Source organism: Meriones unguiculatus, chromosome 1 (genome assembly GCF_030254825.1).
Source record: "Meriones unguiculatus strain TT.TT164.6M chromosome 1, Bangor_MerUng_6.1, whole genome shotgun sequence".
NCBI classification, from domain to species: Eukaryota; Metazoa; Chordata; class Mammalia; order Rodentia; family Muridae; genus Meriones; species Meriones unguiculatus.
Genome location: NC_083349.1, coordinates 39,429,605 through 39,447,110, shown reverse-complemented (window position 1 = coordinate 39,447,110; position 17,506 = coordinate 39,429,605). Strand labels below are relative to the sequence as shown.

At 40.0% G+C, this 17,506-nt stretch overlaps 1 protein-coding gene and 1 long non-coding RNA gene across 19 annotated transcripts in view; one reads left to right on the top strand and one right to left on the bottom strand.

Moving 5' to 3' along the window:
- The window catches only part of LOC132655241 (uncharacterized), a 72,424-nt gene extending 72,082 nt beyond the window's left edge, over window positions 1–342 (top strand). The window contains exon 4 of the long non-coding RNA XR_009592981.1: window positions 134–342. This is a non-coding gene — a long non-coding RNA (uncharacterized LOC132655241). The remainder of the gene's footprint in view (window positions 1–133) is intronic.
- Window positions 1–17,506, bottom strand: part of Trpm3 (transient receptor potential cation channel subfamily M member 3) — a 539,859-nt gene that overhangs the window by 163,080 nt on the left and 359,273 nt on the right. For all 18 annotated transcript variants that reach the window (XM_060387459.1, XM_060387502.1, XM_060387548.1 and 15 more), the window contains one exon: window positions 14,988–15,111. In XM_060387459.1, coding sequence (XP_060243442.1) covers window positions 14,988–15,111 — 124 coding nt within the window. The remainder of the gene's footprint in view (window positions 1–14,987; window positions 15,112–17,506) is intronic.

Here is a 17,506-nt window from a genome sequence, read left to right as displayed (position 1 = left end):
GAAAAGTTAAATAAAAAAGACAGGGTCTCTTACTGAACATAGAGTTTGCTGTTCAGGCTTCAGTTGCTGGCCTGTTTATTCAATTCACTATCAATTCAGTTCAATTCACTATCTGCTTGTCTCTATTTCCCAGGACTAGGGTTTCTACTTTGCATGCCTGGTTTTTACGTGGCTGCTCTGGATTTGAGTTTACATGCACAACAGTTCACATGCTGAGCCATCTTTACAGCCCCTGATTCATTCTTGATGTTCTGTTACCTTGAACTACTGAGAGAAACAATGAAGGGAGAGCACTGCAAGGCTATCTGCGTGTGAGCATGCTGCCCAGCTGTCTCTGCCTGTGTTTCAGACCCATGTCATTAACTTCTCCCAGATGTTCTTTTTGAAAAAAATATATTTTTAATCTGTGTATATGTGTGTGCCTACCTTTCTGTATGTGTATCCCAGTGTGCAGTGCCCACAGAGGCCAGAGGAGGGCATCAGATTCCCTGGAGCTGAAATAACATAATTGATGTGGGTGCTGAGAACCAAATCTAGGACTGCTGAGCTGTATTTCCAGCTCCCAGAAATTGTCTTGATTCCTTCCTGGTAACATTCAATCTGAGATATCTGACTAAAGTTCTATTAGACATCTTTGTTCCTTAAAGTTTTTAATGCTTTTTTAGATCCTAAAAATAGACAAATTTCTGAAAAAAAAATTGCTTATTATAATAAAATTTTTTACTTAAAAATTTTATATAATCATATTTTTAAAGGCATAAAATATCATGCATATAGTTAAGTTTTTTAAAGGCTGGGATATGTAAATATATGTAAACAATTATTTCAATTATGTAAAAACTATGCATAATAAAATGCACTAAGATAATGAAGATTTTACTTAAAGTATTCATTTATTTATTCTCTTGATAGATCTTTATATTGTATTTATGTCTATGGTTAAATATATTTCTAATTAGAAAAGCAACATAATTATTATTGTGAATGTTTTAGTTTATGTAAGCCCTAGTCTCATGTTTTAGCTTTGCTGCCCAGCATCTTTAGATGAACCTCAGCATCTCTCATACTGAGGTGACATGTAAAATATTCTAAGTGGTTTCTTTATCTACTATGAGATTCTGGCTGATGGTCAGTCTGTGAGATGCTAGACAGTGAGAATCTGTCAACTGTAGTCATTCTGTATATACTGTAGTCTTCCTAGGCAAAGTTCATTTCTTGGCTTCTGTCTTCATGTACCATTATTGACCAGTATCTTTCTTGAGTTACCATGTTCAATTATTTCCCAGTTTCTTTGAGAGCAGATACCCTTTGCTCTAGGTTTCAAGAATGAAGCAGTCTTTATAGTGAGTACAGAGGCTAGAGGGAGGTGGAACATTACACAGGCATGATATTTTGTCATGAGAATATTGTAAGTTAGAGAGGTGAGATAGTCTTTGGTATTTTAGAAAATTGAAATTGGTTAGACTGATATTCAAGGAACAAGAAGACATAATGGTTTGGAGAAATGTCCCCCATAGTCTTGAATATCTGGACACTTGGTACCATTTGTTTGTACTAGTTGGGGGAGATTTAGGAAGTGTAGTCCTGCTTTAGAAAGTAGAGTGAGAGTTGAAATTAAAAGCTTTACATTATTTGTAGTTGATCTTATCTGTTCTAAGCTTGCCATTAAAGATACGAGCTTTCAGCTTCCAGTTGCTGCCATTATGGCTGCCATATGCTGTCATCTCTCCTTATCATAATGGATTCTTGTCTCCCTGGGACTGTAAGCCAAAAGAAACTCTCTCTTCTGAAAGTTGTGAAGATCATGGTACTTAATCATAGCAATAAAAAAGTAACTAACGCAAGTACTAACACTTGAAGACGTGTCTGGAAAGCAGACAAGGTCTAGATCCTTTGAAGGTCCTGGTTTCAGGGTAAGGAAACATACATAAGGTAAGCTCATACATACCCAGCTACCAGTTTCACTTCTCTACCAACTCTACAGTTGGGCTTTTTCATTCACGCTGATTCCCTTTACAATATTTTAAATTTGAGTTTAAGTTAAATCTACAACTCTTAACTTTATTGTAGTTATTTCATAAACTTATATAATTAAAGACATAAAACAAAGCAAAATATTATTATGTATTTCACCTGAAGTGACCTATGCAACCAGTGGTTAGAAACCTGTCTTTTTGAGAAGCACTTTTGAAGATAAATGGGTGTTTTTGGTTAGTGTAGTAGGTTAGGTTATGAGTTCTTTGAGGAAATCATTCATCAGCCATTCATTGGCTGGTACTGACATCAGCTTGAGACGGTTCCATTGGATCCAGCCTGAGAAAGTGCCCTGGAGTGGGTGCGATGAGATGCCCTCTAAGGGGCAGAGGGGAATTCAGAATGGAGATGAGGTGAAAAGTCTTCAGCTACTACAAATTGTCTTATGTAGTAGTCAGTCAGTGCACTTTTAATGGGAATAAAAAATAATGCCACATGCCTATTTTTTATGTGTAAAGGAATTCATATTTATTATATTACTTTAATTCCCACAGAAAATAGGGTACTCATGTTTACCCACTCTTTCTACTGACTTTTTTAATGACTGTGGATAGAGGAGGCCCTAGACATTAAGATTCTGCATTTAAAAAAAAATCAGCTATGAGTTAGGCCCTTATGACTCTGAGGTGAGGAGATGGAATCAAAGTGACATTTGCCATTCACTCTTGTCCTCTTTCAATCTATTTCTTTGTTCTGACTAGATTAAGAACAGATGCAATTCTGGCTGCGTTGTTCTGCACTTCAAATGACACAGTCCTGCAACATAATTTTGCATCTGTGAAGGGTTATTATGAAATACACACATCACACGAGAACAGGTGTTATTGTTGTCAGTTGCCTTGGCAAGGAATGCTGTAAAGGACATTACCTTCAAGTTCCTTCTTTCTTTCAATGAATATTTTGAGGGCATAAGGATAATTGGGCACCATGCTTACATAATTCTCCAAGGAATTTTTGGCCTGGAACCTGGGTCAGAGGGCATTCAGGAATGCCCTACAGTAGCAAGGGAGGCTTTCCTTTCCAGGAATCTCAAAATTGAAAACATAAAGTGGGTTCTTTAAAATGACTTTAACTTGTTCATACTTGCCGGCTAGATTCTATAACTTGCAAACATTTTGGCTCAAGATTAACTGTCACTAAACAAGGAAATGACACTGGATCTGTTATTCAGTGCCATTAAGTTTTTGTTTCCTTTTGTAAAGTGGTGTTATTAATAGAGACTCCAGTAAAGTTGACTTTGGTACCAAATAAGATTATTTGAAATGCTCTTTGGTAAATATAAAGTGATATATAAACAACCTAGCCGTCAGTTGCAATAAAATATTTTTGAGTGCTTATTGAGTTCTCTGTATATATTAGTTCATTTAATCCCGATATCAAGATTTAGATGTTATTACTTTTCTAGAGGATGAGGCAAGGATTCCCAAATCCCTTGGCCAGCATTGACAGTATTTCAAGGAAATCAAGAGATTTAAAGCAGGCAAACAACTTTCAGCCTGCCTCAACCTTATTCCTAGAACAGCAATATTTCGATTGCCTAAGAGGTTCAGACCTCCAAAAATATATCAGTAATCCCTTGTGAATTGGAAGATAATTTTCTATTTTTTTTAGATTACAAAATTAATTACGTACATGCATGTGTGTCTGGGTGTGGGTATGCGGATTTGAGGTGGAGTTTTATGTGGTTGTGAACCACCCCGTGTAGGTGCTGGCTACTGAACTCAGGTCTTCTGCAAGAGTGTTGTGATTCTCCACCACTGATCTCGCCAGCCCTGGAAGACATTTTCTAAGATGCAATGCCCTTCTGTCCCACAGGCACCAGCAAGTGCTTATATCTTCGCATTGGTGTCTTTCCATCCATCTGGAATACAAGCTTAACTTAAGCCAGCCTCTGTCACCCTTGCCAGTCTCTTGGCCTACACTTCACCTAAATGATACAAGCCACTGGGCAGACTGTTTGAAGCTTTCCCAGCTTCCTTTAAAGGTCCCCTTTAAAGGGTTCAGGTTATTTGCCTGTGCAATTAAACTAATCCACGCCCTGTTCCTTTAAACAGATTGCTAGTTTCTGTGCATCCCCCCCTCTTTTTCTCTCCCCCTCCTCCCCATCTCTCCCCTTCCCTTTCCCTCTCTCCCTTGCTCTTCTCACACACTACATGATGGAGGACTATTTCCAGACATCCTCCTTTTGCCCAGGATTTGTAAGTAAAAAATATCTGAACTAGTTTTCTATTGCAGTGCTGTGTTACATTTGTGCCTTCTGCGCAGAGAAAGATGGGCTGTTCCTGGCATGCTTCTCTCTGGCATGCCAGGTGAGGCGGGGTAGGAAAGTCACAAAGTGTGGTTCCTAGAACCAGACCCAAGTCAGGCTACATCTTCCAGTATGAAAACTTTTCTCACAAGATGGTCCCTGCAAAAGCAGCCAGCAACATCTGTCTGCACAAACTGCTTGTCTTGTGTGGTGGACCCAGCTCAAAGGGCAAACAGCTAGGCCTCCAGCCCTCAGCCAGATGAAAGAAGAATCCTGTGCTAGACCTGCAGCAGATGCCCATCGTCCTTCGTTTCTCTTCAGGACAGGCTGGGTAGCTGCTCTGATATTAGAAATCGGGTTTAGCAAGGGGCTTTCAAAACATCCTCCATCTCACTGAAAGTGTTCGAACTTGAATTGTAAAGATGAAGTTCAGATAAAGTTTACATAGTTCAGGAATAGTTCATTATCTAAGAAAATTCCCGTATCTTCCTGAACATTGTGCTTCATAGAGTACTGGTCTGAAGCTTGATCCTTGACTGGAAACTTGTCGAAGAGATAAAAGGCTCTTCTCATGGCCATCAGAAGCATAAGGAGTGCACCTGGTCATGGGAGTTAAGTAAGACTTGCAGAAGGTCATCGACTTGAGCTGAAAGTTTTTGAACAGGGCTTCAAAGGCCAGCTCAGTGTGAGAGCTTAATCACAGAAAGGGAGTTTTGCCTGGTTTCGGGAGGCCCTATAAACCGACGAACTTGGTAAGATATCATCAGTTGATCATGGAGCTGTAACCAGTTGAGTGGCTGATTGGCCAAAGTGTAGTCGATTAAGTTTTCTTCGCCTGGCATTTGTTAGCCTGCAGATTGTGAGCAGATGTGCTGAAGGGCATTCTCAGAACCTAATGTAGTCTGTGATTTTTTACCTGTTCGGGAGGCCTTGGTTATTTTTCTTTACCCCAGCAGTAGTAAGCTTAATCTAAGAAACTTTCTCTTCCACCACTGTTTGACAGACGATCTGGAGTAGAATTTTAGTGATAGCCTGTCCCAGCATCGGGTAAGCAGGCACAGGCAACCCAAGTCCTCTGTGCTCCTACGTGCTTGGTACACCTGGGACAGTGGGTAAGTACTCTAAAATATTGTGAATTTGTGTGCAGAGTTTTCTGAGTAAATTTGAGCAAAGTGTTGATATAGATGTGTTTGCAAGTCACGACGAACTGGTTTGCGCCCTGTGGGAGATTCCCCAGTTGCCTGGGTCAGAATAAAAGCCAAAGCGTGGATAGCTGGGAAGTGATGGCTGCTCTGAATTTCAAGGAGGCTAGGACTCCGCTGCCTGGAGCCCTGCCGTGATTTTTCTCTTGCCCTCCTCCCAGTGCATACTGGGAGACGTCCCTCTGAAATTGAGACTTTCTTCCCAGTTTCTCTCCCTATTAATAGGACTCAATATGGTAAATATAGGCTAGGCTTCTTTCCTGCCTAGCCTGTGTTTTCTAAACTGATTGATGTCAGAGTAAAACTCCTTAACGGGTAGGTCAAGCCAGACTAGGAAGCGTCTCTCCACGTCTAAGCTGAAGGCTTTAACCATGTGACCCTAGAGATGAGTTTCTGTAGTGTGTTTTCCTCGCTTAGTCCTCTTGAAGCTTTTCTGTACCTTTCTGGTGAATGCACCCCATCCCAACACTTGGAGGGCAGAGGCAGAACTGCAGGGCCAGCGGAACTCTATAGTAAACACTTGCCTTCTCCCAATCACCTCCAATGACACAGCCAAACCATCCCATCATTTGTGTACAGCCATTAGCCTTGTGCACAGTCATCAACACAAATTAAAGTTTTCAAATTGTAGCCACTGAAATCCCAAATTATTTCTGATTCTCTGGTTCTCTAAAAGTAAAGCACAGGTTTTGAAACTCCCATCTATGAAATTTACTCAAGTTCCGAATTGAAACATCCGAGATGCTTAACCCAGTCACTTTCCGTATGCAACAACCCCAAACTCCAGGAGATGCCAGGCCCTCATATGCCACAAGTGACCGGAAGTGCCCATCCCGCAAGGTAAAACGCTCCTACTGAGCACAAACCCCCTTGTTAAAAAGGTCTAAGTTGTGTTTAGTTTTTGATGAGGAAAAGAATGACTTTTCTTATTTGGATGTAAGAAGTGAATAAAGGGTTATAAAAAGTGAATAAACTGTAAAAGGAATTTTATATGTGACCAGGCTGGCTAAAATTAGAAGGGAATTGTACATTCTTTTTTCCCTTAAGAATAAGATGGACTGTTGTGGTACATGCCTTTAAGCCCAGCTCCGAGTACTTGGGAGGCAGAGGCAGGTGGGTCTCTGAGTTTGAGGCCAGCCTGGTCTACAGAGTAAGCTCAGGGCAGCTGGGGCTGTTACACAAGAAACTCTGTCTCAAAAAAAAAATTGAATGTTCACATGAAAAGTATATACAAAATATAAGTTTTATTTATTTTTAAGAATCTATTTTCTGTTAATAGGCAATGGAAGAGTACTAGGTTGTTTGAGCACTGTGCCATTCTGTGGCAGAGTAGAAATTTCTCCTGTGTCTAGGAGTTTTTAACACTTGACTTTACAGATTATAAAATCTGTAATTACAAAACTTTTAAAGTCAAGTAATGTGTAGAGGTATTATTGGATTTGTTGCTGAAATTGTATGAAGCAGGTAAAAGTCTGATCTCTGTGCTGCAGTAAAATTGGTTAGTTAAAAAAAAATGTATGCAGTTGAGTTGATGGCGTGCCTTGTCAATGAGTCATCGCTAACCATGGCCATTCTAAAGCTCTGTCTTTCAGTACTGGTCCAGTTCTTCTCTGAAGAAGGTTTAACTTCCCTCTTTTCTTGTCATCTAGAGGTGACATACATTTCCTGTAACTGTTCTGTTAAGTTGAGGAAGGAGGGAGGATGGAACGTAGTGATGCTAATGGCGGTGACTGGTGTTAACATATCAGTCCCTGGTTATTTTATCTAGGATGGGAAAAAGAAATCAAAGGGAAAATGGTGAAATCTGGGCATATTCTTTGATTGGCTCCCAAAGTGACTCATAGAATAACTGTAATGACAATTAATAACTGAATGCTTCCTAGAAGCCCTGCACTTTGCTAACATTCTTTATGCACACTGACTCTTAACTCTCCCAACATCTAGGGTGAAAGTAGTGATGGTCCCTAGGCATGTTCATATGATGCTGAGGCTCCATGTTAATGATAGTAAGAGCCTCACATGCATTTATTTTTGTAAGCAATAGGTCATGTGTATCATACCTATCTTCATCAGGAGATGGGGCTGCTTGATTGATTTTAATGAAGCCAACAAAGGAAGGATAAAGAGTTCTCCTTCTTTTCCTAAACACAGAGTCTTGTCCTTGAATGACAGCACCATCTTCTGTCCTCATAAAAACAGTTACTTCGCCTGCACTGGATAACGATGGAATTTAAGTATCCAGAGACTCATCTTTAAGGCACAGACTAACAGTCTTCTCTAGTGTCTAGGGGAGATTCATCATCTCCAGAGTCCAGGACTCTTTTGTGAAGCACAGGAAGACACATCTGGACACGTTTTAGCTTTGCATTTGGTTGGGGATATTGGACTTGAAGAGTCCTGAGAGAATCCTTAATCTAGTAAACTGATGTTTGTCTTACTGAGTTTGGAAAAAAATCAAAACATGGTATGGATCAAAAATGGAATATAACAGATTCTAGAACCAGTGAGATGATGGTCTTTCTGTTTTAAACCTGAGATCCTGAGAATCAGTGCAGGGTAAGCCATGGTAGTGATGAGGTCAGAATGGAATCAGGTTTGTCTTCTAGAGCTGGCTTCTAATAGTCACCAGATTAGATGGTTTCCCACAGGTCAAAAGACTAAAACAGATGGCCTGAATCAAATCTAGGTCAGCAACCAAATCTGCAACTCCCCAAGGAGATATGCTCTTGTTGGAGGAGCTTTTAATGAAATATTTGGATTTCAAGCATTATCCCAACACCTGAGGTATTTTTTTATTCAGTAATACAATAAACAAATATTTATTGAGTGTTTGCTATGTATATACTGTGGCACTAAGCACATTTAGGCCTGAGTGAGTGTAGGGAAAATGGAATAATAAATAAAACGTGGATTTGGTTCTTAAGAGCTTATATAGAATGCTTATAAATATATATCTGAATATATGACAATGAAGATGAGAGTTACAGATAAGGGAGTCAAGAGTTAAATGTATTCCAGGTGTGTGTGTATGTGTGTGTGAGAGAGAGAGAGAGAGAGAGAGAGACAGACAGAGAGACAGAGAGAGAGAGAGACGGAGACAGAGACAGAGAAACAGGAAGACAGAGACAGAGAGACAGAGATACACAGATCCAAAGATAGAAGAGGAAAGGAGGGAGGGAGGATCTGCTGTTGAAAATGATAAATGAGAGTGCTCTACATAAGAAAACATATAGAAAACTAGGAAATAAAAACAAGTACGAAGGTCAGTTTGGTTGTCAAGAGGCATTAATAAAGAATGAATGGATTTTCAGAGTGAACTATAGGAAAACACCACCATAGCTTTATGTTAAAATGAGTGACATATTTTCCTCTGTGTGTCAGCAAGGAGGATCTGGCATTATTATAGCAAGAAGCCAGCACAACTCCATCTGTCCATGAAGTTCTGTTAATGACTTGTTCTTCGGTGGCTAAGAAGTTCAGAATGGCTTTAGATTTTGCAGGATTGTTGAAGAGAAAAGACATATAAAACATGCCTGGTACACAAAACCTTAAATACTCTCTACAACCTTAAATACTCTCTACTGGCTATGGCAATTTGCCAACCCATGCAGTGTCCAGGAGGGTTAGAGGATCACCAGACCAGGCTTCCATATAGCAGCAGTAGTCAGAGTGAGCAAGAATGCGTGTGTGATCCAGGGTGAAGAATGCAGAAGATGATAAAACTAGACATGTGCATTCGGACCCATTTTAATGCAGGAGACATCGTAATAGCAAAGAAAAGGAAGAGCATCACCAGTTGATCTTTGGTGAACATCAGCTTATAAAGTAGGGAAGAGGGAGGGAAACAGAGAGTGTATTTAAGAGGAACAAAGAAATTGGAAAAACTGAGAGTCTAAATTGGACTGATAGGAAGGTTTCAGAGGGAAGAGAAAACTGAATGCCAAGAATTTCAAAGAAGTGTCTAAAAAGGAGGCAAAAATGGTGATCTAGTGGCCTTGCTTCCAGGTACTTCATTAGCACATTGTTTTTAATTTTTTGAGAACTTCATACATGAACACCACATTTACATCACTTTTGACCCTCCTTCCTGTCTCTTATTAGTACACTTTCTATTTCTTTCCCTACCCAAGGGAGACTATGATGCTAATGAAGTGTTACAGCTTCAGCTGCTATGAGCAGACTACCGAGCTAGCCCACCAATTGAGCTTATTTGATTGTATATCCATTATGTCCTAGGTTAAAAGTTGATATAGTGTACCCTTCCCCGTCCCCATCCTTCTCTTTTTCATGTTTACTCGTGGGTGTCTCTATGATTGTTGTGCTTTGAATATTTGTCCCTGCCCTTTCATATACTGAATCGGAATCAACAGTGTTTGGTGCTTGGTAGCTTATTTGGTCAAACAGGCTTCATCTTCATGAATGGAATCAGCATCCTCAGAAATGTGGTCTGCAGAAGCTTGCTTGCTTTCATCCTGTGGAGGCTCAGGGAGAAGCCATTGTCTATGAGAATGTCTTTGCCAGATGCCCAGTCTTCTGGTACCTTGCTCAGAAACTTGCCACCTTCCAGAACTTTGGACAATAGACTGTGTTTATAAGCCACTTACTCAGTTGCAGTCCATATTGACCACGATTCGGCAGTGGTCCTTAGATGCTTTTTAGCTGATAAAATTTAAGAAAAATTGGTTCATTTTCATTCCTGTCCAGCGTAACTTTATACACTGGATAAATGCCCCTAATACCATTTCTGTGTTTGATTTAGAACCATTGTTGAAAATGAGAACCTGCTATAAGGAAGTGAGTAGAAAAGCCAAGCTTCTATGTCACAAAGGCTGGGTAAAGCACCACAGACCCTCTCAAGCACTCAGAAAATTACAATATTAAATTAATTTTTATCATAAACTATACTTAAAAGAGATTTTTATTCCCTGACTTAGTTTCAAGTCACCAAGTTTTCAATAAAGTTTTAATATACAATTGAAAGACAAAATAAACCATTGAGGAACTACATTATTCTCAAAACTATAGAATAGGAGTAAGAAATAATAGCGTCACAATTACTATATAATTCTTGAAGCTTTTAACCAAAAGCATGTGATGAAATAGGAGAATTGCATAGTGCTCTGGATTTTGAGATAAGAATACAATTCAGATCCTCCTGTCCTATAACTCCTAATCAAGTAGTACTAAGACATTACCTTGGACAAAGCAATAAATGAGTTTGATGTCATTAGTCTTTTATTTAATTTTTATCTTCCAACAGCAATGTGGAATCTCATTTTGCCTTTATGAGGGAAAGACTAGTGCACAGGTACTTTGTTTGAGAGAAATGTAATGAACAAAATGCATTTCTTCCTGATGTAGACTCAATGGGTCATTATTAAAATCAACCTCACAAGCTCACTCTGCCTCCACTGCTGTCACGTATCTCATTTAAAGCACCTACTCTTTAGAGTAGTAGAGGTTATGCATAGTGAACGGTGTGAGGGACACAATATGAGCTATGATGTGAAATAACTTCCACCATGACCATCTTAGACACAGGCTACAAGGCAACTGTCATCTAGTTCTTGTACTTTTGTGTTAGAATTGTACTAAATAGTTACAAGACATCACAACTGGGCGCTCTCAGTTGCTTATGGTTTGAATAAGTGGGAACGGGAGTAAGAATGGTTTGTTTTGACTAAGGGAACTGGGAATACAGGAAACCTCAGCTACTTGGTGGAAGAGAACGGTGGTAAAGGGAAGTGATCATATGATAACGACATGCCCAGCTGCATCCAGAATAAAAAGCTACATTAGTTTGGACACAGGGAAGCCAGCTGAGTGAGGTGTGTGTGTGTGTGTGTGTGTGTGTGTGTGATGGGCTCCCCAAAGGTGAAGCTAGGAGCAGTGTGTAGAAAACTTAAAGGACGAGAAAAAGGTCTCCTTCCCAAGATAGAGGGAAACAATCCATGTAGAATTGGTGAAGGAAAATGAGAATAGTGGCTACTGGAGTCAGAGAAAGGAGGCAAATACCAGAGACAATGCCAAAAGAATGCCAAGACAGCTTGGCAATGACTGGCTGAGTAGCAGCTTAGGGAGGAAGAAGCAGGAGCTGAGGCTCACAGGATGGCAGAAATGCCAAGAACCAGAGGGCAGGGGGTTGTGGAAGTGTGGAGTCAGGGCATTGTGGAAGTGTAGGGGTGGGAGGTATTGGAGGGAATTATGGAGACTGTTGTTTCTAGACATTCAAAATTTGAAATAACAATGGGAAACGAAGCAAGGCTTCCAAAGCAAGTTTCAATTATGCTTGTGGAGATGGAGGGAGAGAGGTGAAGGCCAGAAATACAGTTCTATGAATAGCATCCAAACAGGTCATTGTTAAAGCCAGCAAGGGGTGTGCATTATCAATAAAAAGGGGAACCATGTTGAAATACTTAAAGGAGGCTCAGCAGGTGAGACTGTCTCATTGACTGAATAAAATGCAGAAGAAGCTTATTTAGGGCAGATAGCGCAGAGCACATGCAAATAGGCCAATACACCGAGCGGTAAAGTATCGAAAGATTGGAAATGAAGAAAAGGTCATAGAAGCTTTCATTTCCAGGAAAGCATGGACTGGGGGAAGCTGATGCACTTGTACTAATACCAGATGAGCTGAAAAGCAAGGCAGAGACACTGTCAGGAATGAACAAGGTTGATGAATCATGGCAGACAATGACTCACTTGGAAACAGAGCCAACTGTAAAATCTTATGAGCCTAGGAACACAATCTCAAAACACATTAAGGAAAAATTTGGCAGAATTTCAAGGAGAAATTGATGTAGTCTCCCATGGTAGAAGATATTAAATTCTCTTTAAAAAAATGACACACAGTAAAATAACAAAACTGTACATGTTATGGCTTCAGTGGGTGAAAGCCATGAGAAAAGAAAGGGAAAGAGGAGAGGAAATGGAAGTTTGAGGACGAGAGGAAACCGGTGCCATTGAAGGATTGGCAAAATGGAAAAAAAAGGTGGTACCTCACTGATGAAGGGTTATTGTTAAAAAAAAGAAAAGAAGCAAGATCACAGAGGAAGTGTGATATGAGGAGATGTTTGGCCCATGCTGGGAGACCATTTTAGAGAGAACTCTCTCCTCTAGTACCAGATACAGAGGAAGAAACATGGATCAGGACATTTTGGTATCCTAGTGCGATGGAGGGAAAACAAGTGGATACATTTATGGGCCTCAATTTCCCTCAAGGGCAGGTCTCTGTTGTGTGAGTCATCAGTGCTCTTGCTGGTCCCATCTAGCAGTGGGCACACATGTAATTTTGACAACACAACTTTAGAATTCACGTGTGAGCATGGGCAAAATAGCTGGCAATCGAGAAGCCTGCTTTCTATGGAGGATATTGTTTTCTTAGAGCATGACAGGTTTTGGATAAGCAGAGGAGAGTTGAATTTCAAGAACTGTGTCAAGCATGTAGACTATAACTCTGTGAGAAAATGACAAGCAGGAATGCCTGACCTACTGCAAACATCAGCACATCCATCTAGGCGTGTTTTCCATCAGGTCACCCTACTCTGAAGCTGACGTTTTACCAAGTAAATACGTATTTCTAGTGATGCTCTTTTCTATGTAAGCTATATGACTGTGGTCAGGAAAAAAAAATGCTGCATTAGCCATAGAACCAGGTGCATTATCTGAATTGCTCAGATTTGCCTTAGAATATTTTATCCCATGGAGCTTTTAAAGGCAACTGAAGGACAGCTGAAGTATTAGATGGATGAGGAATTTCACTTTGCAGTGTATTTTTTTGTTCTGAATGCCATGTGCTACAGCCTGGTAAGTGAGGACTGCTTCACACCAAGACCCTTCTAACTGGCTCTTTGGGCTGTATATGGGTGCCGTATGTCTAAACTAGGCTTTGCCCCAATTTACTCTTCTGACTCTGGAAAAAAAGAGAAAATACTACCTTCTGTTCCCCTCATTTGTAAAGCATTTGGTACTGTCCACACTGAGCCTCAGAAATGGAAATTATTTAAATTAAGTATGACTTTATGAATCCTTAACATTTCTCTCCATATGTGGAAAGATGAGCATTTACTGCTTGCTCAGATATATTTCCTTATCCCAGAGCTGTGAGCGTGTTATGTTTCTTAACTTGCCTAGAAAGCCACTCAGCCTTTTGCTCAGGGTTCATGATGAAATGACAATTATCCAGCAGAATCCTGAAGGACAGTCTCATAAAGCACCCTGTGAAGTCCATCCAGTCTCATTTAGTTTTATAAACTCCAATGGCTCCTAGAATTTTTTGCTAGAATTACCTTTCTAGAAAATTTCAATGCTACTGAAAAGCCCTGTCATGGTAAGCATTCATCATTAGCTTCGGCCTCAGCGTCTATACACTATCAGTACTCAGGAGAAAATCCTTCCATGTCTTGTAGAAGGAACAAACACGGCGGTCTCATGGCCATGGACTCTTAACTGCTTCTTTGGTGCCGTTATATCAGATGGCAGGGTATGCACTTGAGCATACAGATATTCAGGAATTAGAGGTGTCTCCTGTTTCTCTGTTGTCATCTCAAGCCTGGAAACTTCTGGAAGCCTTGACTGAGAGAGTGTGTGGGTATCATCCAAAGCGTGTCTTGCTTATCAAGCTAGTTATTCTATCTAAATGTTTGGGTACCTTCATCACCTGCTCAATTATCCTTTGAGATTAGTTTGTTTCCTGAGCACCTGATGGGAATCTCTCCAGAGTGGGCAATTCACTCTGTCAGTTTGGATGAAAGAATGTTGAATAAGAATATTTCCCACAGTGACTGTCCATCACTGGTTTAATGTCTCATTTCCTTATTACTCATCAAGTGAGTCTTAGATTCCTCAAGGGCAAGCCGAAGGGTACCATTTGTTCTTACTGGGAGAGCTGCAAAGATCACCTGTGTTAACAGACGGGAAGACTTATCTTTCTGCCTGGCATATATTAAAGGCTTCTTAGTGTTCGCTCGTGTTGTTCCTCTTCACCCTGCCAGAGAATCTCTGATTACTTACCATCTGTAAGACACTTTGCACTGAAACGTTTAAGCAGCAGCGAGACAGCAGCACAGGAACTTTATAAGCTGTTCCAGCACTTCTGAGGGTACTCAATCTATTTTCCATTGGTACTACTTAACATCTTAATCTGGATGTTGTGTCACAAAAGGTACAGTGACAAGAAACACCCAGTGACTTTTGACCTACAAGCAAAGTGGAAACCCAGACTCGAGAGAGGATCAACTGAGCATTCCTGGGACAAAACCAGTTTTATATTCTCCTCAGCTCATTTGCTTGTGATAATGTGAAGTATTTGGATAAACTTCAAAGGGAAAAAATGTGGGGAACCCTGCTACATGTACTACACACACTTCATGAAAGTCAACACGAAAAAATCCTCGAGTGCTGGAGCCAGCGGCACTTCAGAAGGGCTGTGAAATGAAGGCATAGGAGGAGAAAGGGGTGTGGGAGCATGATGAGTGCCCTGCCACTCCAGGGGGCTGACATACCAGCTCCTTCTTCTTCATGCATTCCATGAGGATGATGAACAGGTGCTGAGCCTGGGTGCGAGTATACGTGAAGGTCTTCTGTATGGTCACCAAGAGCTGGTCCCTCAAAGATTCATTGATAAGTCTGCAATGAAAACCATGGCCAGTCAGGTCAACACAACTCCTGCTCCGTGTGTGTGTGTAGTTTATCTTAACTTACACATAATTACTCATAGTTAATAGAGTACCATGTGATGTTTCAGTATATAAGGGACTATGGAATAATAAAATCAAAGTATTTACCACATCAATCAGTTTATACATTTACCATATCTTTGTGGTGATGACAGTCAAAACCCTCCATTCTAGCAATTTCAAAATACCCAGCACAGTATTCTCTACCGCAGCCACCCTACACTGCAGTTGGAAATTACAGATCATTAAAGAACTGAGGATTCATTTTGAACCAGAGTGACTTCTTCCTATGTTTTTTATAAACATTAGCTGTTCCATGTCTTAGAACCTCACAGGACGAAATGGGAAGTAGAACTTAGCTATGTGTTGCCATTTCCCCTTTTCATGTTTAGTGCCTACCTCTAATTCTGCATGGATATGCCTTTAATTGCTTATCTGCATCTTGGTAGGAACTTGCTGTAATTGTACCACAATTTTAATGCTATATCATCTTAGACTGTGCCTAAAAAAATGAAGGTGGGTGTCTCATGAGGAGTTATACTCCAGGTTGACATCTGGCCCCCATACACACATCCATGTATACACAGATACATATATGCACAAAACAGGCACCCTACCCCAAGTGGAAATAGAAGTTAGGTTACTACCTTAACAGTTTTTTTTTGTTTGTTTGTTTTGTTTTTTTAGAGACAGGGTTTCTCTAGACAGGATTTCTCTGGGTAGCCTTGGCTGTCCTGGACTCACTTTGTAGATCAGGCTAGCCATGAACTCATAGAGATCCACATGCCTCTACCTCTCCTATTGCTGGGGTTAAAGGGGTATGCCATTATGCTCACCTTAAGAGTTTTAAAGGAATCTTCTAAGGTGGTAACCTATCTGGCTGAGAGGTCATCACTGCTTTGAAGGTTTTACTTTTAATCTAGTGAGCCATAGTCTGATTCCTAGGAAGCAACATTCTCAAAGCATGATGCTATCTACTTTAATAAAAAATAGTTTTTGTACTTCAGAAAGAATAAAAGCCAGGGAGAGTTAGTATCCCCCAATCAGTGCACAATTAGGTCTCAGCTATTAATTTTTATTTATTCTTTATCATACATTCTATAATATTATTATGATGATATTTATTGTATTTGTGAACCTAAAAAACATATTTGGGAAAAATCAATGAGTATTCCAGTGAGAAATACACTTCCATTACACACTCATTTTATAAAACAAGAAACATGCTTTTTCAGACCATGTCCCAAATGCACAGGCTGGGCCTGATGTAGGTGACTGGTTGGTGCCTCTTTCACAGTTCATTGTTTTATGATGTTTGCCTATTTGCTTGCCCCTGTGCTGGGCTCCAACCCAGGGGCTGGCATGGGTGAGCATAGTATCCTTGAGCTGTCTCTTCAGCCCTCAGATTTCCTTACTTGGAAGCCTTCGGTAACAGGGAATTCTGTCCATCATCTCAACAGATACATCTTAAAGTTATTTTAGGTTTAAAGGTTGCATGTTTTAATCCTTGATTTAAAAGGCAAAACTAAAACTTTAAGAGGGAAGGCAGGACACTAGTGAATTGAAGATCAACCTGATCTTATGAGACCTTATTTCAAACCACTCCTAACCTCAATGCTATTGAAAATGAAATCCCTCTTTACCCACCTCTTCTATAAAAAGAGCAAAGCCTAGGGTTTTTTGTTTTGTTTTGTTTTTAATAGCATTTTTGGTTTAAAGGTGGAACTTCACTAACTTCAACATCAATTTTCAGTGTGGCTTTTGTTTGTTCATATGGTTTTTGTTGGTTTTTTGAGACAAGGTCTCACTGTGTAACCTTGACTGGCTTTAGTGTTTAGAACTTGGTGAAACAGGTTGCCTGAATTCATAGAGATCTTACTGCCTCTGCTTCCCTTGTGTTGGGATTAAGGGTGTACACTTCCAGGCCAAGCTCGGAATGGGTTTTACATTACGACCAGGAAGGGGCTGAGGTAGGACCAGTCCTTTAAACATTAAAAATCAAAACAAAAACAAAACCTGAATGAGGATTTCTTTTTATATATTGTCAACATTTCAGAAACTGAATAACACTCACTTATAAAGTGAGATCACTAAACCATAATGTTAAACCAAAATTTAAAACATGAAAATTTTAAAGCTACTAATTTTTTACTCCTCTGACTAGCCTGTTGAGAAAGGCATTTGTCAGTCATCTAATGGCAAGGGATGAAAAATTCTGTTATAGAGCAATAACTGTTTAAAAAAATCAGGAAGATAAGAACTGTTCTCTAGGACAGTGGTAAAATAATATTTTTTGCCTATCATTTGTACATTTTATACTTTGCACATTGCTTTCATTATTGAAA